The sequence below is a fragment of the Bremia lactucae genome (genome assembly GCF_004359215.1).
Source record: "Bremia lactucae strain SF5 chromosome Unknown BlacSF5_NotPlaced_9_SHOA01000002.1_551695bp, whole genome shotgun sequence".
In the NCBI taxonomy this organism is placed as follows: domain Eukaryota; phylum Oomycota; class Peronosporomycetes; order Peronosporales; family Peronosporaceae; genus Bremia; species Bremia lactucae.
The window spans coordinates 227,729-228,821 of record NW_027152021.1 but is presented as its reverse complement, the minus strand read 5'-3'; the positions used below and the strand labels follow the sequence as shown (position 1 = coordinate 228,821).

The following is a 1,093-nucleotide window of genomic DNA, read 5'->3' as shown; positions in this document are numbered from 1 at the left end:
GGCTATAGCTACTGACCTCTAACGTTGCACTGCTCTGAGACGCCTGCACCTCCTCTTGACTAGACTCGGTGACTGACGCCCTGATCAATGTCCTCTATCTGTTGCTGCCACATTTGTAAGAGTGGTAAGGACACCTTGTTGTAGGTCATGAAGCGTAGAGCCTCCCTGTAGTCTGGCCCACAATTCATCGACTTTCCGCTCCATGTGAATGGATCTCACTGTTCGTCCATTTTTGCATCCTCCTGAGAGTCCCGAAAATTTGGGCTGGCTGGATTCGTTGCAGGTGCCCCGGTGGCGTTGGTGACTGTTCCGACCGGAAACTCTCCCTCGGTATCGTTGCTGGGCATGTCTTCATCCGCCACCTCTAAGACTGGCAGCGTGTCCACTCGTCCTGTGTAGATGAAAGCTGAGTAGTGCATGCCCCAATATTGAACTAGAAGTGGAAGTTGCGCGGGGTGCTCAGTTCTTTCAACCATTTTATCATCGATAAGATCCATTACCGAGATGTTTTTTTTTGCTGGTTCGATTACCTTACGATAACGTGTAATGGCCGATGGTTTGAATTTTCTGCATGCCCACTCCTGCTTCTGTACATCCGCCAAGTGCAAGACGTATACTGTCTGCAGAAGGTTATTGACTGCCATACTCATCGTACCCCCCCCCCAGTATCATCACTGATGATGACGGCTCTGTCAGTGGCGTAATCTTCCAAAAACAACTTCATATGATTGGCAGATTCGGTACGCTACATATTGGCCCACCCGCGGCGAGTGTTTGCTAAGGCGTTAACGCGTTGTTCGTGGGCTAATTGGTCTTCCAGATGGAGTAGTCCCGCAAATTTGATTCCTCTTTTCAGACTTGCGGTCATGTTTTCCAGCGTTTTTTCGGGTCCTGCTAGAGTTGCTTTTACTGCTGCCTGGGCTGACACCATCACCATGCCGTTTCTAGTGGCCGTGTTGTTTACCTCTCGGATGCCTAACTGATGTTTAACGTCTTGGATGAGACCGTGGCTTTTGGGCTAAATGCACTCCCAGTGGTAGCTGGGCGCTACCACTGCGACCAAAAGTTTGCAATAGTTTTCGGAACATGCGTC

The 1,093-nt window shown here is 50.0% G+C and overlaps 1 protein-coding gene across 1 annotated transcript; it reads right to left on the bottom strand.

Moving 5' to 3' along the window:
• Positions 1-215: 215 nt before the first annotated feature.
• CCR75_002965 (uncharacterized protein) lies at positions 216-497 on the bottom strand (the record flags this gene model as incomplete). Its single annotated transcript, XM_067961062.1, has 1 exon — positions 216-497. The coding sequence occupies one exon, from the start codon at positions 495-497 to the stop codon at positions 216-218; it is 282 nt and encodes a 93-aa protein (XP_067823637.1).
• Between the last annotated feature and the right edge of the window lie 596 nt (positions 498-1,093).